The 19,301-nt window shown below is 39.6% G+C and overlaps 1 protein-coding gene across 1 annotated transcript in view; it reads left to right on the forward strand.

Annotated features, from left to right (window-relative positions):
* The window catches only part of LOC132482957 (protein WWC3-like), a 106,334-nt gene that overhangs the window by 19,735 nt on the left and 67,298 nt on the right, over window positions 1-19,301 (forward strand). The window contains 3 exon segments of the mRNA XM_060088234.1: window positions 5,805-5,890; window positions 5,893-5,933; window positions 18,793-18,942. Coding sequence (XP_059944217.1) covers window positions 5,805-5,890; window positions 5,893-5,933; window positions 18,793-18,942 — 277 coding nt within the window.

A 19,301-nucleotide genomic window follows, 5' to 3' on the forward strand; every position in this document is an offset into this window, starting at 1 on the left:
TGAGGACGATGTTGGTTGTGGGTTTGTCATATATGGCCTTTATTATGTTGAGGAAAGTTCCTTCTGTGCCTACTTTCTGCAGAGTTTTTATCATAAATGGGTGTTGAATTTTGTCGAAAGCTTTCTCTGCATCTATTGAGATGATCATATGGTTTCTCTCCTTCAATTTGTTAATATGGTGTATCACATTGATTGATTTGCCTATATTGAAGAATCCTTGCATTCCTGGAATAAACCCCACTTGGATCATAGTGTATGATCCTTTTAATGTGCTGTTGGATTCTGTTTGCTAGTATTTTGTTGAGGATTTTTGCATCTATGTTCATCAGTGATATTGGCCTGTAGTTTTCTTTCTTTGTGACATCTTTGTCTGGTTTTGGTATCAAGGTGATGGTGGCCTCATAGAATGAGTTTTGGAGTGTTCCTCCCTCTGCTGTATTTTGTAAGAGTTTGAGAAGGATAGGTGTTAGCTCTTCTCTAAATGTTTGATAGAATTCGCCTGTGAAGCCATCTGGTCCTGGGCTTTTGTTTGTTGGAAGATTTTTAATCACAGTTTCAATTTCAGTGCTTGTGATTGGTCTATTCATATTTTCTATTTCTTCCTGCTTCAGTATTGGCAGGTTGTGCATTTCTAAGAATTTGTCCATTTCTTCCAGGTTGTCCATTTTATTGGCATAGAGTTGGTTGTAGTAATCTCTCATGATCTTTTGTATTTCTGCAGTGACAGTCGTTACTTCTCCTTTTTCATTTCTAATTCTATGATTTGAGTCTTCTCCCTTTTTTTCATTATGAGTCTGGCTAATGGTTTGTCAATTTTGTTTATCTTTTCAAAGAACCAGCTTTTAGCTTTATTGATCTTTTCTATCATTTCCTTCATTTCTTTTTCATTTATTTCTGATCTGATCTTTATGATTTCTTTCCTTCTGCTAGCTTTGAGGGTTTTTTGTTCTTCTTTCTCTAATTGCTTTAGGTGCAGGGTCAGGTTGTTTACTCGAGATGTTTCCTGTTTCTTTTTTTTTTTTTTTTCTCTTTTTGCAGTATGTGGGCCTCTCACTGTTGTGGCCTCTCCCGTTGCAGAGCACAGGCTCCGGATGCGCAGGCCCAGCGGCCATGGCTCACGGGCCCAGCCGCTCCGCGGCATATGGGATCCTCCCAGACCGGGGCACGAACCCGTATCCCCTGCATCGGCAGGCGGACTCTTAACCACTGCGCCACCAGGGAGGCCCTGTTTCCTGTTTCTTAAGGTGGGATTGTATTGCTATAAACTTCCCCCTTAGAACTGCTTTTGCTGCGTCCCATAGGCTTTGGGTCGTCGTGTCTCCATTGTCATTTGTTTCTAGGTATTTTTTTTATTTCTTCTTTGATTTCTTCAGTGATCACTTCATTATTAAGTAGTGTATTGTTTAGCCTCCATGTGTTTGTATTTTTTACAGATCTTTTTCTGTAATTGATGTCTAGTCTCATAGCATTGTGGTCGGAAAAGATACTTGATACAATTTCTATTTTCTTAAATTTACCAAGGCTTGATTTGTGACCCAAGATATGATCTATCCTGGAGAATGTTCCATGAGCACTTGAGAAAAATGTGTATTGTGTTGTTTTTGGATGGAATGTCCTCTAAATATCAGTTAGGTCCATCTTGTTTAATGTATCATTTAAAGCTTGTGTTTCCTTATTTATTTTCATTTTGGATGATCTGTCCATTGGTGAAAGTGGGGTGTTAAATTCCCCTACTATGAATGTGTTACTGTCGATTTCCCCTTTTATGGCTGTTAGTATTTGCCTTATGTATTGAGGTGCTCCTATGTTGGGTGCATAAATATTTACAATTGTTATATCTTCTTCTTGGATCGATCCCTTGATCATTATCTAGTGTCCTTCTTTGTCTCTTCTAATAGTCTTTATTTTAAAGTCTATTTTGTCTGATATGAGAATTGCTACTCCAGCTTTCTTTTGATTTCCATTTGCATAGAATATCTTTTTCCATCCCCTTACTTTCAATCTGTATGTGTCTCTAGGTCTGAAGTGGGTGTCTTCTAGACAGCATATATATGGGTCTTCTGGGCTTCCCTGGTGGTGCAGTGGTTGAGAGTCTGCCTGCCGATGCAGGGGACACGGGTTCGTGCCCCGGTCTTGGAAGATCCCACATGCCGCGGAGTGGCTGGGCCAGTGAGCCATGGCCGCTGAGCCTGTGCGTCCGGAGCCTGTGCTCTGCAACGGGAGAGGCCACGGCAGTGAGAGGCCCACGTACCGCAAAAAAAAATAAATAAATAAATAAATAAATAAAATAAAATAAAAAATAAAATAAATAAATATGGGTCTTGTTTTTGTATCCATTCAGCCAATCTGTGTCTTTTGGTGGGAGCATTTAGTCCATTTACATTTAAGGTAATTATTGATATGTATGTTCCTATTCCCATTTCCTTAATTGTTTTGGGTTCGTTATTGTAGGTATTTTCCTTCTGTTGTGTTTCTTGCCTAGAGAAGTTCCTTTAGCATTTGTTGTAAAGCTGGTTTGGTGGTGCTGAAGTCTCTCAGCTTTTGCTTCTCTGTAAAGGTTTTAATTTCTCCATCAAAGCTGAATAATATCCTTGCTGGGTAGAGTAATCTTGGTTGCAGGTTTTTCTCCTTTATCACTTTAATTATGTCCCGCCACTCCCTTCTGGCTTGTAGAGTTTCTGCTGAGAGATCATAAGCAGCGCTCTTAATCCCCTCTCCTCGCGCACCAGGAAACAAAGAGGGAAGAAAATGTCTCTTGCCTCTTCGGCAGGTCCAGACTTTTTCCCGGACTCCCTCCGGGCTAGTGGTGGTGCACTAACCCCTTCAGGCTCTCTTCCCGCCACCAGCCCCAGTGCTCTCCCTGCGCTCCGACTGAAACCCGATACCCGAGCCTCAGCTCCCAGCCCCGCCCGCCCTGGCAGCCGAGCAGACAAGCCTCTCGGGCTGGTGTGTGCCTGAGGGCACCGATCCTCTGTGCGGGAATCTCTCCGCTTTGCCCTCCGCACCCCTGTTGGTCCGCTCTCCTCCGCTACTCCGAAGCTTTCCCCCTCCGCCACCCGCAGTCTCCGCCCGCGAAGGGGCTTCCTAGTGTGTGGAAACCTTTCCGCCTTCACGGCTCCCTCCCACTGGTGCAGGTCCCGTCCCTATCCTTTTGTCTCTGTTTATTGTTTTTTCTTTTGCCCTACCCAGGTATGTGGGGAGTTTCTTGCCTTTGGGGGGTCTGAGGTCTTCTGTCAGCGTTCAGTAGGTGTTCTGTAGGAGTTGTTACATGTGTAGATAAATTTCTGATGTATCTGTGTATTTACTGAATATTGGCTTGTTTGTTTGTTTCTCCTTCTGAGAATTACTGATCACAAATCTGAGACAGGAGCTCAAAAATATTCTGCTTGCGTGATCCCGATTTCCCTGTGCAAGCAGCTTCCCTGCACCCACTGGACTCCCATCATCTGTATTTCTGATGTAGCTCAGTCCTGGAATAATGGCTCTCTCTTTCTAGTGTCAATTCCCTGCATATTTAAAACTGTACTGAGAGCATGGAGGTCAGTCTAATTATAAGTAGCATCAACCAGCTAAAAATAATCATTGTAAGAAGAGACTCCTCCAAGTTGGTTGTTCTGGGACCTGATTAATGTATGAACAAATCTACTTCTACCTCTAGCGAGTGAAGTTCAGTAGGGATCTGGATAGTTCTGATGATCAGCTGGGTTTGGGAAGCCCATTGCAGACTTGGCATCCTCCTGAAGTCACCAAGACTTCCGGGAGTTCAGAAACTTCTCAAGATGACACAGTTAACTTGCATGAGATCTTGGACCAAGAGTCATCTCCTGACTTCTGATGTCATCACATTGTACAACCACGTAGTGCCTCCTGTGTAAAATTGTAGTGAATTACACTGATATTTTGTGAGTTTATACTGGTAAGAAGGTATGAGATGGACTGTTTATGCATATCACTTTTGACTTATAAGTCTGGGTAAGGCACTTAGGAGTGAGGGAGAAAGCCTGTGATTATGGTAAAGGTGGGACTAGTTTTGAGGGATGATATAAAAGAATATATAAAGGGCTAATATGCCTACTCCTGCCATCGTTTTTGACTCCCAGTTTTTAATAGCCACCAAGAGGAACTTTTTATATTTTATCACTGAATCTGACAGTGACTCAAAGGTGATATAGTGTTAAAGCTTACCACCTCAATGGTTTGGATGAACTGTTGCATGAAAGAGCTGGAGTAGGCGTTTAATGAAAGGAGAGCAGAGAAAAAAGAAAGAAATTTTGCCTGTAGTCCAAGTTTTAGTTTTTGTTCACTTATTTTAACTTTCTTCATGAAACACTCTGTAGTTAAAAAATATATGTACCTTTCTCTAAAAATGTGTAAATAAAACTTTATGCTTTATAGGAACATTCAAAGCAATGTGTATATGAGGAACATACACCTCTCTAACTGATCCATTATGGAAGTGCCCATGAGGCCAGGCCTTGCTGGGATGTAGGGGTGTCACCATTCAATGTGTGGGGTCCCCCAGTGCATCTGTATCCGCTTTCCAAGGAAGAGGACTCGGGACCAGTTTTCATAAATATTTTGTTTGCTGCGGATGGCAATCATAGCAGTGCTGTTGAGCCCTGAAGCCCTATTCCAAAGGGAGGGAATGAATTCCTGCTTGTTCTCTCATTCCAGTGGTGCTGACGGCTCAGACCAGCTCTGGTGCTGAGTTTTGCTGTGAGTTGTGACATTTGTGGCCAGGAATTTGTTAATGATAATAAAGTACTGGAGTTGGTGAATTATTTACTTTTTCTCTCATGAGTAAGTAGACTGAGCATTATCCTGATAATAATAATCAGCTCAGACATTATATGCCAGGTCTCTGCCAAGTAAGCCCTTTCCTTACATTTCTCATTAAATGGGAGGGACATTTTTAGTGTCCTCATTTGAGGCATGAGGAAACTGAGGTTTAAAGAGGTGAAGTGTCTTGCCCAGGGTCCCACTGTAGAGCTGGAGTGTCACTTATACTCACCAGCATGCCAGGATGCTCTGTGAGTGGAACAGAAGGGAGCTTGGACTGGCTGTTAAGCATCTGGATTTTTCGGTAACATGGGGGAAACAGTTTAGAGCTAGAATCTGTGTCATCGTGGATCTGGAGCCTGAAATGCAAGCTGGTGACTTTCCAGAGAAGGAGTTCGTTCTCTCTCTGGCTACAGAAAACTGCGTCCTCTTTAAAGGGTGGAGCCAAGCCTTGTCTTGTTCAGTGCTCTGCTTCTGCCACCCTTGCTGCACACAGGGATTGGCTGGAAGGATGTATGAACAGATGGATGGAAGGGAGGGAGGGCAGGAGGAAGGAACAAGAGGAAATGAAAGGAAATAAGGAAGGAAGTATATTAGTTTATGATTTGTGGGTGGGTAGATATAAGGAAAGAAGAAATAAAAGAAAGGAAGGAGGAGAAAAAGTTCCTTGTATATGTATTTGAATTGAAGGAAAGAATTGAGGAGATGGCTAGGAAAGAGTAACAAATTGGAACCAGAATGAAATAAAAGAGATATGTAGAAGAAATGTAGAATTTTTCAACTTTGCACAAAGCACTGTTACTGATAATTTACTGTTTTTAGCTTTACCCCATATATTCTCCCTGCGCACAGATCTCACTTATGTTTATTTATTTTTATGTACCAGAAAGAAAGAAGGGTTTTTTTTTTCTTGCTGTCTTTTTGTGTGTGTGTGTGTGTGTGTAACGTTTGGGGTTACTGTTATTATTATTTAATGGAATGTTATAATCTCGCATAGAATGACTCTTAATTTCTTTTTGAACCAGGATTGATTGAAAGATGTCAAGTGCTCACACCAGCTACAAACTGGATGAGGCACAGGCTATAAGGAGCGAACTCAGGACCATCAAAAAACCATTTGTACAGGTGAGAAGGAAAGGCGGGACCTGATGCAAGTAAGAGGACCCAGTGCTCTTCAGAACCCACATCCGTCCTTCTGTCTGCCTGTCTGCTTGTCTGTCTTTCTTTCCTCTCTGTATATATTCACATACATACATATGTATCCTCCCTTTCCCATCTATATATGTCTGTGTATCTATATACACATGCATTTTAATAGGTTTATTACTTGTTATGTATATATAATTTATATATGTTTAAAAGTTTTTTTTTAAATTGGGAATGTTCATGTTGTTCAATAATCAAAAGAATTAAAAAGGTATACAGTAAGAGGTCTTGGAATCACCACGTTCTTTCATAGCCCATAACTTTTAATGGTTTCTTGTGTATTATTCTAGTGTTGATAAACACACAAAAATAGCCTTCATGCAAAAGCTAATTATGTACATACAGTTTGTTCTTGCTTTCTTACTCATGTAATAATACTATCCTGTACTTTTGCAAATATATACACAAATAGCTCTTTATTCTTCAGTTATAGCTGCACAGTATTCCATAATGTGGATGTTGAAAAATTATATATCAGAGATCTTGTTAGTTATATTTTGCTTTATTGTTATTACTATCTTTTTTGGCCCCTTAACTCCTGTAGCTTCTGTTATTTTTAGAAAAATATGTGCTTTTGCAAGTGGATATATGATGGTCTTTTTGCTTGATGCTGTAATGCATTCAGTTTTTCCTTTTATGGTCTCTAGTTTTTACTTCTTTTTTTTCTGGCTGTACCATGTGGCTTGTGGAATATTAGTTCCTTGACCAGGGATTGAACCTGTGTACCGTGCAGTGGAAGGGTGGAGTCTTAACCACTGGACCACCAGGGAGATCCCTATGGTCTCTTTTTAGTGACAGGTTTTAATTTCTTTTCAGTTTTTCTTCATGTACTCAATCCGCTAAGTGGGCATGTACTACATTATACACATTTATATAGATTCTGCACAGTATAAGACATACAGGGATATACAAAGTAAAGATCAAACATAGAGGCAAAATAAGACAGGTGCATATATAACTTTAATGTATACCAGTGCTTCCTAAAGTCAAGGCTGTAGTGAATTAAGTAGAGTTTCCTAAATGGTGGTTAAAATGCACATTGTTGGTCCCTAACCTATTCTATAGTGAATTAGAATGACTGTAGTTGGGGCCCGCAAATCTGTATTTGTAAATGACTTTCCAGGTCATGGTAGGTAAATGATGTGTTCTTAATTTTGTTGTGAACAGTGGTAACAAGACTAGCTACCATTAGTGAACCTTCTGTGTGCGCAGAACTGGATGAGATGTTCTGCATGCATTACCCATCTAATCCTAGCCAAAACCACAGAGTGAACGCAGTGGTATTTGATAGTGTATATCAAATTTTGACCTTTGGCCCAGGTCAAAGCTGGGTTCCCTGCTCTGGCACCTCTGAGACTACAGTGCATAGCAGTGGATAAATCATCAACTTGCCTTGCTTGAGAAAGGATAGAGAGTTTATGGAAGGAGTTTCAGGCCTCAGAATTTTCTCTGAGATGTCCATAGCCTCACAATCTATGGGAACCTCCAGGAAGAGACAAGAGCAACACCCTCTTTCACTAAAATCAAGTAAGTTATTTTAGCTTTCTTATACTAAAAACTGACCCCTTCTAAGAAACTGTTGTTTACAACCACGTATATAAGTTATATTGCACTAAAATCAAATAAGTTATTTTAAAATCAAATAAGTTATTTTAGCTTTCTTATACTAAAAAATGACGCTTTCTAAGAAACTTTTGTTTACAACCACAGATACAAGTTATATTGCACCCAGGTATTCTGGTTCTTGAGTTTGTAGTAAGAACTGTGGAAGAGGAATATGTTCAGAAATGTAAAATCAGTGTAGAAAATTTGAAATCTGTTTAATTTTTACACTAAGAGGTTCTGTTTGCCAAAATTTCTGTGGTTTTTGGCAAACTAGCATGTGTATTAATTTTAACCCTGTACATTAGGGTGGAAAATATCAGGTTGTAGAAATGCATAATAGAGGTGACATGGAAGATTCAGAAGTCCCAAGCCCTTGGAAAAAGAAAAAAAAAGAAAGAAAAAAAAGAAAAATGGACTGATCCAACTTTGTGGGCATTCTGAAAAACAGACAGAGGCTTATAGGAACCACATAAATTTACAATCAAGAAAAATCTATGTTCAAAACACTGTGAAATTTCATGGCATTTTTACTTGATGCCCCATCCCTTGCCCTTGCCGCATTCCATTCCCAATGCAGCACTATCTTGGTCTTGAGGAAATGGTGATCTAGCTCCCTGCCTTGAACTGGAGGGAATCACAGCACACCTTATGTAGAAATTAATGTGTATACTTGTTCAAACCTATTTTGGGGTTACCTTAAAATCTGACGCGAGGTGTTCATTTTGTATAACTTGGAACCTGCATGAGAAAAACATCAGTCACTGCGCTAAAAGTTACAAGGCTGACTGTAAGCATGGAGTTACCTTGTATGAGAGCTTATGAGTGGAGTCATACAGTAGACTATTTAAGGCCCTGAGAAGAAGTTGGGATGAGACTCTGGTAAACTAGGACATCTAAAGCAGTTATATATGAGGAGGAATTTAGAAAGCTATGGGTACGCAGAGGTAAAACACATATTCAGAAAAGTCCTCAGAAGACCTTTAGAGCTCGTGCTGCTCTCTTAGGCTCAGAGTATAAGCTAAGTATAGCTAAGTGGTAGAGGAATGCCTGAGAACGTAGCCAGTCTGCAAAGATAGAGAGGTGGGTTACTTTTGTTTTTGCAGCTCCTGGCATTCAAGGAAGTCACTATCAAACATTAGCTAAACATTAGATAAAGGAACCAGACTTCAGTGATCACACATAGTTAGGAATAGTCTTTGCAAATATAGTTTGTAAAAAAAAAAAAAGGACTATTGTAACTTTCCAAAAAAAAAGTACCATGGGGAAGAGGGATTTTTAGAATTACCACATTATAAAAGTTAAATGTTCAGTTTTCAACAGAAAATCACATGGCATACAAAAAAACAGGAAAAACTGGTTCATTCTGGTGAGGAAATTAATTGACAGAAATTATCTGTAAGAATCCCAGGTATCAAACATATTCTACAAAGGCTTATTTTTTAATTAATCAATTTTTTTTGAGGTACACGGGCCTCTCACTGTTGTGGCCTCTCCCGTTGCGGCGCACAGGCTCTGGAGGCACAGGCTCAGCGGCCATGGCTCACGGGCCCAGCCGCTTCGCAGCATGTGGAATCTTCCCGGACCAGGGCATGAACCCATGTCCCCTGCATCGGCAGGCGGACTCTCAACCAGTGCGCCACCAGGGAAGCCCCAAAGACTTTATTTATTTATTTATTTTAACATCTTTATTGGAGTATAATTGCTTTACAATGGTGTGTTATTTTCTGCTTTATAACAAAGTGATTCAATTATATGTATACATATGTTCCCATATCTCTTCTCTCTTATGTCTCCCTCCCTCCCACCTGCCCTATCCCACCCCTCTAGGTGGTCACAAAGCACTGAGCTGATCTCCCAGTGCTATGTGGCTGCTTCCCACTAGCTAGCTATTTTACATTTGGTAGTGTATATATGTCCATTCCACTCTCAACCTTTGTCACAGCTTACCCTTCCCCCTCCCCATATCCTCAAGTCCATTCTCTAGTAGGTCTGTGTCTTTATTCCCATCTTACCCCTAGGTTCTTCATGATCTTTTTTTTTTTCTTAGATTCTATATATATATATGTTAGCATACGGTATTTGTCATTCTCTTTCTGACTTACTTCACTCTGTATGACAGACTCTAGGTCCATCCACCTCACTACAAACATCTCAATTTCGTTTCTTTTTATGAGTGAGTAATATTCCATTTTATATATGTGCACATCTTCTTTATCCATTCATCCGATGATGGACACTTAGGTTGCTTCCATCTCCTATTTGTATCTCCTCTATTGTAAATAGAGCTGCAATGAACATTTTGGTATATGCCTCTTTTTGAATTATGGTTTTCTCAGGGTATATGCCCAGTAATGGGATTGCTGGGTTATATGGTAGTTCTATTTGTAGTTTTTTAAGGAACCTCCATACTGTTCTCCATAGTGGCTGTATCAATTTACATTCCCACCAACAGTGCAAGAGTGTTCCCTTTTCTCCACACCCTCTCCAGCATTTATTGTTTCTAGATTTTTTGATGATGGCCATTCTGACTGGTGTGAGATGATATCTCATTGTAGTTTTGATTTGCATTTCTCTAATGATTAATGATGTTGAACATTCTTTCAAGTGTTTGATGGCAATCTGTATATCTTCTTTGGAGAAATGTCTATTTAGGTCTTCTGCCCATTTTTGGATTGGGTTGTTTGTTTTTTTATTATTGAGCTGCATGTGCTGCTTGTAAATCTTGGAGATTAATCCTTTGTCAGTTGCTTCATTTGCAAATACTTTCTCCCATTCTGAGGGCTGTCTTTTGGTCTAGTTTATGGTTTCCTTTGCTGTGCAAAAGCTTTGAAGTTTCATTAGGTCCCATTTGTTTATCTTTGTTTTTATTTCCATTTCTCTAGGAGGTGGGTCAAAAAGGATCTTGTTGTGATTTATGTCCTAGAGTATTCTGCCTATGTTTTCCTCTAATAGTTTGATAGTGTCTGGCCTTACATTTAGGTCTTTAATCCATTTTGAGTTTATTTTTGTGTGTGGTGTTAGAGAGTGTTCTAATTTCATACTTTTACATGTACCTGTCCAGTTTTCCCAGCACCCCTTATTGAACAGGCTGTCTTTTCTCCACTGTATATTCCTGGCTCCTTTATCAAAGATAAGGTGACCATATGTGCATAGGTTTATCTCTGGGTTTTCTATCTTGTTCCATTTATCTTTATTTCTGTTTTGTGCCAGTACCATACTGTCTTGATGACTGTAGCTTTGTAGTTTAGCCTGAAATCAGGGAGCCTGATTCCTCCAGCTCTGTTTTTCGTTCTCAAGATTGCTTTGGCTATTTGGGGTCTTTTGTGTTTCCACACAAATTGTGAAATCTTTTGTTCTAGTTCTGTGAGAAATGCCAGTGGTAGTTTGACAGGGATTACATTGAATCTGTAGATTTCTTTGGGTAGTAGAGTCATTTTCAGAATGTTGATTCTTCCAACCCAAGAACATGGTATATCTCTCCATCTATTTGTATTGTCTTTAATTTCTTTCATCAATGTCTTATAATTTTCTACATACAGGTCTTTTGTCTCCTTAGGTAGGTTTCTTCCTAGATATTTTATTCTTTTTGTTGTAGTGGTAAATGGGAGTGTTTTCTTAATTTCACTTTCAGATTTTTTATCATTAGTGTATAAGAATGCCAGAGATTTCTGTGCATTAATTTTGTATCCTGCTACTTTACCAGATTCATTGACTAGCTTTAGTAGATTTCTGGTAGCATCTTTAGGATTCTCTATGCAGAATATCATGTCATCTGCAAACAGTGAGAGGTTTACTTCTTCTTTTCCAATTTGGATTCCTTTTATTTCCTTTTCTTCTCTGATTGCTGTGGCTAAAACTTCCAAAACTATGTTGAATAAGAGTGGTGAGACTGGCCAACCTTGTCTTGTTCCTGATCTCAGTGGAATTGGTTTCAGTTTTTCACCATTGAGGATGATGTTCGCTGTGGGTTTGTCATATATGGTCTGTATTATGTTGAGGAAAGTTCCCTTTATGCCTACTTTCTGCAGGATTTTTATCATAAATGGGTGTTGAATTTTGTCGAAAGCTTTCTCTGCATCTATTGAGATGATCATATGGTTTTTCTCCTTCAACTTGTTAATATGGTGTATCAGGTTGATTGATTTGTGTATATTGTAGAATCCTTGCATTCCTGGAATAAACCCCACTTGATCATCGGGTATGGTCCTTTTTATGTGCTGTTGGATTCTGTTTGCTAATATTTTGTTGAAGATTTTCGCATCTATGTTCATCAGTGATATTGGAGTGTAGTTTTCTTTCTTTGTGACATCTTTGTCTGGTTTTGGTATCAGGGTGATGGTGGTCTTGTAGAATGGGTTTGTGAGTGTTCCTCCCTCTGCTAAATTTTGGACGAGTTTGAGAAGGATAGGTGTTAGCTCTTCTCTAAATGTTTGATAGAATTCTCCTGTGAAGCCATCTGGTCCTGGGGTTTTGTTTGTTGGAAGATTTTAAATCACAGTTTCAATTTCAGTGCTTGTGATTGGTCTATTCATATTTTCTATTTCTTCCTGATTCAGTCTTGGCAGGTTGTGCATTTCTAAGAATTTGTCCATTTCTTCCAGGTTGTCCATTTTATTGGCATAGAGTTGGCTTGTAGTTCTCTCTCATGATCTTTTGTATTTCTGCAGTGTCATTTGTTACTTCTCCTTTTTCATTTCTATTTCTATTGATTTGAGTCTTCTCGCTTTTTTTCCTGATGAGTCTGGCTAATGGTTTTTAAATTTTGTTTTTCTTCTCAAAGAACCAGCTTTTATCTTTATTGATCTTTGCTATCATTTCCTTCATTTCTTTTTCATTTATTTCTGATCTGATCTTTATGATTTCTTTCCATGCTAACTTTTGGAGTTTTTTGTTCTTCTTTCTCTAATTGCTTTAGGTGCAAGGATACGTTGTTTATTTGAGATGTTTCCTGTTTCTTAAGGTAGGATGTATTGCTATAAACTTCCCTCTTAGAACTGCTTTTGCTGCATGCCGTAGGTTTTGGGTCATCGTGGCTCCATTGTCATTTGTTTGTAGGGTTTTTTTTTGACTTGTGCTTTGATTTCTTCAGTGATCACTTGGTTATTAAGTAGTGTATTGTTGCACCTCCATGTGTTTGTATTTTTTACAGATCTTTTCCTTTAATTGATATCTAGTCTCATAGCGTTGTGGTCGGAAAAGATACTTGATATGATTTCAATTTTCTTAAATTTACCAAGGCTTAATTTGTGACCCAAGATATGATCTATCCTGGAGAATGTTCCATAAGAACTAGAGAAGAAAGTGTATTCTGTTGTTTTTGGATGGAATGTCCTATAAATATCAATTAAGTCCATCTTGCTTAGTGTATTATTTAAAGCTTGTGTTTCCGTATTTATTATCATTGTGGATGATCTGTCCATTGGTGAAAGTGGGATGTTAAAGTCCCCTACTATGATTGTGTTACTGTCGATTTCCCCTTTTATGGCTGTTAGTATTTGCCTTATGTATTGAGGTATTCCTATGTTGGGTGCATAAATATTTACAATTGTTATATCTTCTTCTTGGATCAATCCCTTGATCATTATATAGTATATTTCTTTGTTTCTTGTAATAGTCTTTATTTTAAAGTCTATTTTGTCTGATATGAGAATTGCTACTCGAGCTTTCTTTTGATTTCCATTTGCATGGAATATCTTTTTCCATCACCTCACTTTCACTGTGTATGTGTCCCTAGGTTTGAAGTGGGTCTCTTCTAGACAGCATATATATGGGTCTTGTTTTTGTATCCATTCAGCCTGTCTGTGTCTTTTTTTTTTTTTTTTTTTCCTTTTTGCGGTATGCGGGCCTCTCACTGTTGTGGCCTCTCCCGTTGCGGAGCACAGGCTCCGGACGTGCAGGCCCAGCGGCCACGGCTCACGGGCCCAGCCGCTCCGCGGCATATGGGATCCTCCCAGATCGGGGCACGAACCCGTATCCCCTGCATCGGCAGGCGGACTCTCAACCACTGCGCCACCAGGGAGGCACCCTGTCTGTGTCTTTTGGTGGGAGTATTTAATACGTTTACATTTAAGGTAATTATCAATATCTATGTTCCTATTCCCATTTTCTTAATTGTTTTGGGTTTGTTATTGTAGGTCTTTTCTTTCTCTTGGGTTTCTTGCCTAGAGAAGTTCCTTTAGCATTTGTTGTAAAGCTGGTTTGGTGATGCTGAACTCTGTCAGTTTTTGCTTGTCTGTAAAGGTTTTAGTTTCTGCACCAAATCTGAATGAGATCCTTGCTGGGTAGAGTAATCTTGGTTTTAGGTTTTTCTCCTTCATTACTTTAAATATGTCCTGCCAGTCCCTTCTGGCTTGCAGAGTTTCTGCCGAAAGATCAGCTGTTAACGTTATGGGGATTCCCTTGTGTCTTATTTGTTGTTTATCCCTTGCTGCTTTTAATACGCTTTCTTTGTACTTAGTTCTTGATAGTTTGATTAGTATGTGTCTTGGCATGTTTCTCCTTGGATTTATCCAGTATAGGACTCTCTGTGCTTCCTGGACTTGATTAACTATTTTCTTTCCAATATTAGGGAAGTTTTCAACTATAATTTCTCGAAATATTTTCTCAGTCCCTTTCTTTTTCTCTTCTTCTTCTGGAACCACTATAATTCGAACGTTGGTGCCTTTAATATTTTCCCAGAGGTCTCTGAGACTGTCCTCAGTTCTTTTCATTCTTTTTTCTTTATTCTGCTTTGCAGTAGTTACTTCCATTATTTTATCTTCCAGGTCACGTATCCGTTCTTCTGCCTCAGTTATTCTGGTATTGATCCCATCTAGAGTATGTTTAATTCCATTTATTGTGTTGTTCATCATTGCTTGTTTCATCTTTAGTTCTTCTAGGTCCTTGTTAAATGTTTCTTGCATTTTGTCTATTTTATTTCCAAGATTTTGGATCATCATCACTATCATTATTCTGAATTATTTTTCAGGTAGACTGCCTATTACCTCTTCATTTGTTAGGTCTGGTAGGTTTTTTATCTTGCTCCTTCTCCTGCTGTGTGTTTTTCTGTCTTCTCATTTTGCTTATCTTACTGTGTTTGGGGTCTCCTTTTTGCAGGCTGCAGTTTCGTAGTTCCCGTTGTTTTTGGTGTCTGTCCCCAGTGCCTAAGGTTAGTTCAGTGGGTTGTGTAGGCTTCCTGGTGGAGGGGACTAGTGCCTGGGTTCTGGTGGATGTGGCTGGATCTTGTCTTTCTGGTGGGCAGTTCCACGCCTAGTGGAGTGTTTTGGGGTTTCTGTGGCCTTATTATTATTTTAGGCAGCCTCTCTGCTAATGGGTCGGTTTGTGTTCCTGTCTTGCTAGTTGTTTGGCAAAAGGTGTCCAGCACTGTATCTTGCTCGTCATTGACTGAAGCTGGGTCTTGGTGTTGAGATGGAGATCTTTGGGAGATTTTCGCTGTTTGATACCATGGGGAGCTGGGAGGTCACTTGTGGACCTGTGTCCTGAAGTTGGCTCTCCCACCTCAGAGACACAGCACTGACTCTTGGCTGCAGCACCAAGAGCCTTTCATCCACATGGCTCAGAATAAAAGGGAGAAAAAATAGAAAGAAAGAAACAGGATAGAATAACATAAAGTAGGATTAAATAAAATAAAGTTAGTAAAATAAAAAGTAATTATTAAGAAAAAATTGTTTTTAAAGTAAATAAACAAACAAACAAAAAATGGATGGATAGAACTCAAGACAAATGGTGAAAGCAAAGGTATACAGACAAAATCTCAAACAGAAGCATACACGTACATACTCACAAAAAGAGAAAAAGGGGAAAAAATAATATATATTGCTTCCAAAGTTCACCTCATCAATTTGGGATGATTCATTGTCTATTCAGGTATTCCACAGATGCAGGGTACATAAACTTGATTGTGGAGATTTAATCCGCTGCTCCTGAGGCTGCTGGGAGAGATTGCCCTTTCTCTTCTTTGTTCGCAGAGCTCCGGGGGTTCTGCTTTGGATTTGGACCTTCTGCTGCATGTAGGTCGCCTGAGGGCATCTGTTCTTTGCTCAGACAGTACAGAGTTAAAGGAGCAGCTGATTCGGGTGCTGTGGCTCACTCTGCCTATGGGGAAGGAGGGGTAGAGACGCGAGGCGAGCCTGCGGCGGCAGAGGCCAGCGTGACGTTGCACCAGCCTGAGGTGCGCCGTGCATTCTCCCAGGGAAGTTGTTCCTGGTTCATGGGACCCTGGCAGTGGCGGGCTGCACAGGTTTCTGGGAGGGGAGGTTTGGAGAGTGACCTGTGCTTGCACACAGGCTTCTTGGTGGAAGCAGCAGCGGACTTAGCATCTCATGCCCATCTCTGGGGTCTGCGCTTTTAGCCGCGGCTCGCGCCCATCTCTGGAGCTCCTTTAAGTGGTGCTCTTAATACGCTCTCCTCGCGCACCAGGAAACAAAGAGGGGAGAAAAATCTCTGTCTCTTCGGTAGGTCCACTGTTTTTCCCGGACTCCCTCCCGGCTAGCTGTGGCGCATTAGCCCCTTCAGGCTGTGTTCATGCCGCCAGCCCCAGTCCTCTCCCTGCGCTCCGACTGAAGCCCGAGCCTCAGCTCCCAGCCCCGCCCGCCCCAGCGGCCGAGCAGACAAGCCTCTCGGGCTGGTGAGTGCCGGTCGGCACCGGTCCTCTGTGCGGGAATCTCTCCGCTTTGCCCTCCACACCCCTGTGGCTGTGCTCTCCTCCGCTACTCTGAAGCTTTCCCCCTCTGCCGCCCGCAGTCTGTGCCCACGAAGGGGCTTCCTAGTGTGTGGAAGCCTTTCCTCCTTCACAGCTCCTTCCCACTGGTGCAGGTCCCGTCCCTATTCTTTTGTCTCTGTTTCTTCTTTTGCCCTACCCAGGTACATGGGGAGTTTCTTGCCTTTTGGGAGGTCTGAGGTCTTCTGCCAGTGTTCAGTAGGTGTTCTATAGGAGCAGTTCCACGTGTAGATGAATTTCTGATGTATCTGTGGGGAGGAAGGTGATGTTCGCGTCTTACTCTTCCGCCATCTTTCTCAACTCCCTCTACAAAGAGTTTAAAACACACGTGTAAGATATCATCAAAAAGCATAATAAAACGTGGACAAAATACTGCAGTAAGTCTAGAAAACAATGTGAACAAAATGAGAATACTGACAAAGAAAAATGCTGTATGCTAATCATGAACAATCAGTAAAGAAAACATAAATAAAAGAAGGTTATCCCATGCTCATGGATTTGAAGACTTAATATTATTCAAAGGATTACACTATCTATAGTAATCAATAGTTTTAGTGCAATCACTGTCAAAGCTCCAATAGTGTTTTCTTTTTCAGAAATAGAATATCTGTCCTCAAATTCATATGGAATTTCAAGGGACCCCCTAAGTAGCCAAAACATTTTGAAAAAGAAATACCAAGGTGAAAGGACTCATACTTCCTGATTTCAAAACTTAGCACAAAGCCACAATAACTAAAACTGTGTGTAACTGGCATAAGGACAAACCTATGGACAAATGGAATAGAATACAGAGTCCATATATAAGCTCTCATATATATGGTCAATTGATTTTCCACAAGGGAGTCAAGACTGTTATTCATTACTGGAAAGGACACTCTGTTCCACAAATGGTGTTGGGAAAACTGAATATTCACATGCAGGGGAATGAAGCTGGACCCTTACCTTACACTATAAAAAGGTTAAATCAGAATTGATGAAGGATGTAAATGCAGGGGCTAAGATTACAAAGCTCTTTGAGGAAAACACAGAGGAAAATCTTCAGAGCCTTGGATTTGGTAGTCTTTTCTTGGATATAACACAAGAGAGCACAGAGAATAAAAAAAAATAGAAACTTTGAAGTTCAAATAAAGTGTTACGCATTAAGTGATGCCAGCAGTTAAAAGGTATCCATAAAATTAGAGAAAATATTTGCAAATCATATATTTTTTAAGTAGTGTGCACAACAAGAACAAAAAAACTCAAATTAATAAAAGAAAGGCAAACAATTCAATTGAAAGGGGGTAAAACCTAAATAGATATTTCTTGAAAGAAGATGTACAAATGGCTAGTAAGCATATGGAAAAATGCTCAGCATCATTAATCACTGAGGAAATGCAAAGGCAACCACAGTGAAATAATATTTCCCACACAATAAGATGGTATAATTTAAAAACTGTGAATAACAAGTGGTGAGGATATGGAGAAATCGAACCCTCATGTGTGTTGCTGTTGATTATAAAACATGCAGCCATTCTGGAAAGCAGTTTGAGAATACTTCAAAAAGTACAACTTACTTTTACTGTATGATCCAGCAGTTCCACTGCCAAATTTATATATATGTAAAAGAATTTAAAACAGGTATTAATACGGGTTCATACATATTCATAGCAGCATTACTTCTCAGTAGAAAAAAGAAATAGCTTGTGCCTGTCAGCCGATGAATGCATATATATTCCATTATATATAGAATGGAATATTATTCAGACATAAAAGGAATGAAGTAGTTGGCATGCTATGTGTTTGAATCTCAGAAATGTTATTATAAATGAAAGGAGCCAGACACAAGTATGATTTTGTATGATTTCTTTTATATGAAATATTCACAATAAGTAAATCATTAGAGGAAAAAAAGTGATTGTCATTTGCTTAAGGACAGGGAAACAGTGATACCTCCTGTTCAAAGAGTTACAAGTTTCCTCTTGGGACGGTGGAAATGTTTTGGAACTAGATAAGAAGTGGTGGTTGTCCAACATTGTGATTGCATTGAATGCCACAGAATGGTTCAGTTTGAAAGCATTGTTTTAGGTGAATTTGAGCTCTCTAAAACATATATGAGCACAGTATGGGAATTGTTTTTAAATTCTCTGTGGTTTATCTATGAAGATTTCAAGGGGATGTTAGCATTTTTTTCTTACTAACATTACTGTTTTTCTTTAGGAAACAAAGATTTTAAAAGCTAGTTAAAATGGTACCACAATTATTTGCCATTTTAGTCACAATCCATCAGAATCACTCAATCACTGGTTTACAAAAAATTTACAAAAAATTTTTATTAAAGGTGCAAGTAGTGAGAAAATTTTCTTTTAAATCTAACGAGAATGGAGAGTGGGGTGGGCCAACTGCCTAGTGAGAGTTGGAGACCTATAACTGGAGTGAAATGACTGCTTTAAAGAGAGGGGAAGCGTTACATCTCTCTTCAGATAGTTTGTCTTATTCTGTTACAGAGCCTGGTGAACCTTACCAATGATTTCAAGAATTTCTCCTTTATTACTGAGTCTCTGCAGGATTTTTCTCAGAATTCGGGCTCACTTGTAGATTCTCATTTGCCTCAACAGTTCTGTGATGCTGTTTCTCAAACAGATATCATTGGAGAGGTATGCTTGCTTAAGGGACAAGAAACAAGTGTGCTAAGAGAGAAAGACTTCTTTTGTGTTGCCATCAGCAGTTTTGTTTAATTTTCCATTTTCAGAAATATTTAATGTTTTATGCAGTTAGGTTGAAAGACAGCATATTTTTTGATTCCCTCTTGCGAAGGTTCAGTGGTATGGGATGCAGTTAAATTGTTAGCTACCTTTGTCCTTGTGACTTGGATTTTTTAAAACAACCCTTTGCAGTGTTGAGTTTAAACACTTTTTCAACAAAACGTGACTTTCTGATATACAGATTGGCAAGCTTTTTCTGTAAAAGGATAAGACAGTGAATGTATTAGGCTTTTCAGGGATGCAGTGTCTGT

The sequence above is a fragment of the Mesoplodon densirostris genome (genome assembly GCF_025265405.1).
Source record: "Mesoplodon densirostris isolate mMesDen1 chromosome Y unlocalized genomic scaffold, mMesDen1 primary haplotype SUPER_Y_unloc_1, whole genome shotgun sequence".
Taxonomy (NCBI): Eukaryota; Metazoa; Chordata; class Mammalia; order Artiodactyla; family Ziphiidae; genus Mesoplodon; species Mesoplodon densirostris.